Here is a 2,389-nt window from a genome sequence, read left to right as displayed (position 1 = left end):
TGCCCCCTGCTGGCTGAAACACCCCATCCCTTGCCCTGTGTGTGTGCGTGCGTGCGTGTGTGTGTGTGTTTGTGTGTGTGTGTCCCTGCTGCACCCTGCTGGCTGAAACACCCCATCCCTTGCCCTGTGTATGTGTGTGTGTGTGCCTCTGCTTCCCCCTGCTGGCTGGAACACCCCATCCCTTGCCATGTGTGTGTGTGTGTGTGTGTGTGTGTGTGTGTGTCCCTGTTGCCCCCTGCTGGCTGGAACACCCCATCCCTTGCCCTGTGTGTGTGTGTGTGTGTGTGTCCCTGCTGTCCCCTGCTGGCTGGAACACCCCATCCCTTGCCCCTGCATCACATCTCCTGTGTTTAGCTCTAGCTGCAGAGACTCTGCCCACCCTGCCCCCGCTCTGCTCCCCTGTCCAGATCCAGCGCTACAGCCACTGACCCTCCCCCCCGCCCCCCAGGGTCTGGGTCTCTAGGTGGGGCCCAGCATCCAGAGCTCAGCTGGCGCTGAGAGTCCAGAGTGGTTCGGGGCCAGGCTCTGTGAGTCCATGGCCCAGCCCTGTGGGTCCGTGGCCAGGCTCCGTGGGTCCCTGGCCAAGCTACGTGGGTCCATGGCTGGGCTCCGTGGGTCCCTGGCCAGGCTACGTGTGTCCATGGCCGGGCTCCATGTGTCCGTGGCCAGGCTCCAGGGGTCCGTGGGTCTGTGGCCAGGCTCTGTGGGTCCGTGGCTGGGCCCCATGGCCAGCGGGGAGCCGGCCCCATCCGGGGAGGGCTCAGTGCCTCAGGGCCGCGTACTGCACACTCGCCTCCGACTCCGAGTCCGACTCACACTCCCAGCGGCCACGTGGGGCCCGGGTGCGCGGGGGCAGCACCAGGGTGCAGTAGTTTAGCTCCTCCTCCTCCTCCGGGCGGGCCCCCACATTCTCATAGTCGCCCTTCGCTTCGCCCTGGGGAGGCAGGCGGGGATCAGAGAGAGACAGCTACAGATGCCAGCTCCCAGCTCCGCCTGCTGGGACCCCCCCAGATCCCAGCCCACAGCCCCCTGCCAGTCCAGCCCTGGGCTCCCCACCCCCCAGCTCTGCCGGTGCCCCTCACTCCCGACCCACAGCCCCTGCTATCCCAGCCCTGGGTTCTCCCCACCCCCAGCTCTGCTGGTGCCCCTCAATCCCAACCCACAGCCCCTGCTATCCCAGCCCTGCCCCCCAACCCCCAGCTCTGCCAGTGCCCCTCACTCCCGACCCACAGCCCCCTGCCAGCCCAGCCCTGGGCTCCCCCAACCCCCAGCTCTGCCAGTGCCCCTCACTTCCGACCCACAGCCCCTGCTACCCCAGCCCTGGGCTCCTTCCAACCCCCAGCTCTGCCAGTGCCCCTCACTCCCGACCCACAGCCCCCTGCCAGCCCAGCCCTGCCCACCAACCCGCGCTGCCAGAGGTCTGATGTTAAATGAAGATGCATCAAGACATAATAGGTACGTGGCAGGCTCCCCAGGGTGTTCATGGCTGGTTTAGATTCCAGCTGCTCAGGGGAAGGGCAGCGTATTTTTATCTTATCTCGACAAATGATTTTATTTTGAGAGCGAAAGTTTATCCTAAGTCACGTGAGAGACACGAAAAGGGGAACTAGAGGCAGAAAAACAACCTGCCCAGCCTGCTATGCCTGGGTGTCTTAGCCGTACAGCTAGTATGATACAGTCCCATCACCCCTGCTAGCCAGCCCTGGGCCCCTCCCCCCCCGCCCCGCCGGTGCCCCCCCCCCCCCACCCCCCGCCCCCGCCGACCCCAGCCCTGGGCCCCTCCCTAGCCCTGCCGGTGCCCCTCACTCCTGACCCACAGCCCCTGTGATCCCAGCCCTAGGCTCCCTCCCGCACAGGTCTGCCGTGCCCCTCACTCCCGACCCACAGCCCCTACTATCCCAGCCCTGGGCTCCCCCACAGCCCTGCCGGTGCCCCTCACTCCTGACCCACAGCCCCTGCTAGCCCAGCCCTGGGCCCCTCCCCGCCCAGCCCTGCCAGTGCCCCTCACTCCTGACCCACAACCCCTGTGATCCCAGCCCTGGGCTCCCCCACAGCCCTGCCGGTGCCCCTCACTCCTGACCCACAGCCCCTGCTAGCCCAGCCCTGGGCTCCCCCACATCCCTGCCGGTGCCCTTCACTCCTGACCCACAGCCCCTGCTAGCCCAGCCCTGGGCCCCTCCCCGCCCAGCCCTGCCAGTGCCCCTCACTCCCAACCTACAGCCCCTGCGAGCCCAGCCCTGGGCCCCTCCCCCCTAGCCCTGCCAGTGCCCCTCACGCCTGACCCACAGCCCCTGCGATCCCAGCCCTGGGCTCCCTCCCCCACAGGTCTGCCGTGCCCCTCACTCCCGACCCACAGCCCCTGCTAGCCCAGCCCTGGGCCCCTCCCCCC

The 2,389-nt window shown here is 67.6% G+C and overlaps 1 protein-coding gene across 1 annotated transcript in view; it reads right to left on the bottom strand.

Annotated features, from left to right (window-relative positions):
• Nucleotides 1-618: 618 nt before the first annotated feature.
• CD22 (CD22 molecule) overlaps nucleotides 619-2,389 on the bottom strand; it is a 13,691-nt gene continuing 11,920 nt past the window's right edge. Inside the window, exon 13 of the mRNA XM_029913142.1 lies at nucleotides 619-934. Coding sequence (XP_029769002.1) covers nucleotides 761-934 — 174 coding nt within the window. The 3' untranslated portion in view covers nucleotides 619-760. The remainder of the gene's footprint in view (nucleotides 935-2,389) is intronic.

This window comes from Terrapene carolina, unplaced genomic scaffold (assembly GCF_002925995.2).
Source record: "Terrapene carolina triunguis isolate 2854851 unplaced genomic scaffold, T_m_triunguis-2.0 Scaffold493, whole genome shotgun sequence".
Lineage (NCBI taxonomy): Eukaryota > Metazoa > Chordata > Testudines > Emydidae > Terrapene > Terrapene triunguis.
The sequence above is the reverse complement of the archived record's forward strand: the minus strand, read 5'-3'. Positions and strand labels throughout refer to the sequence as shown.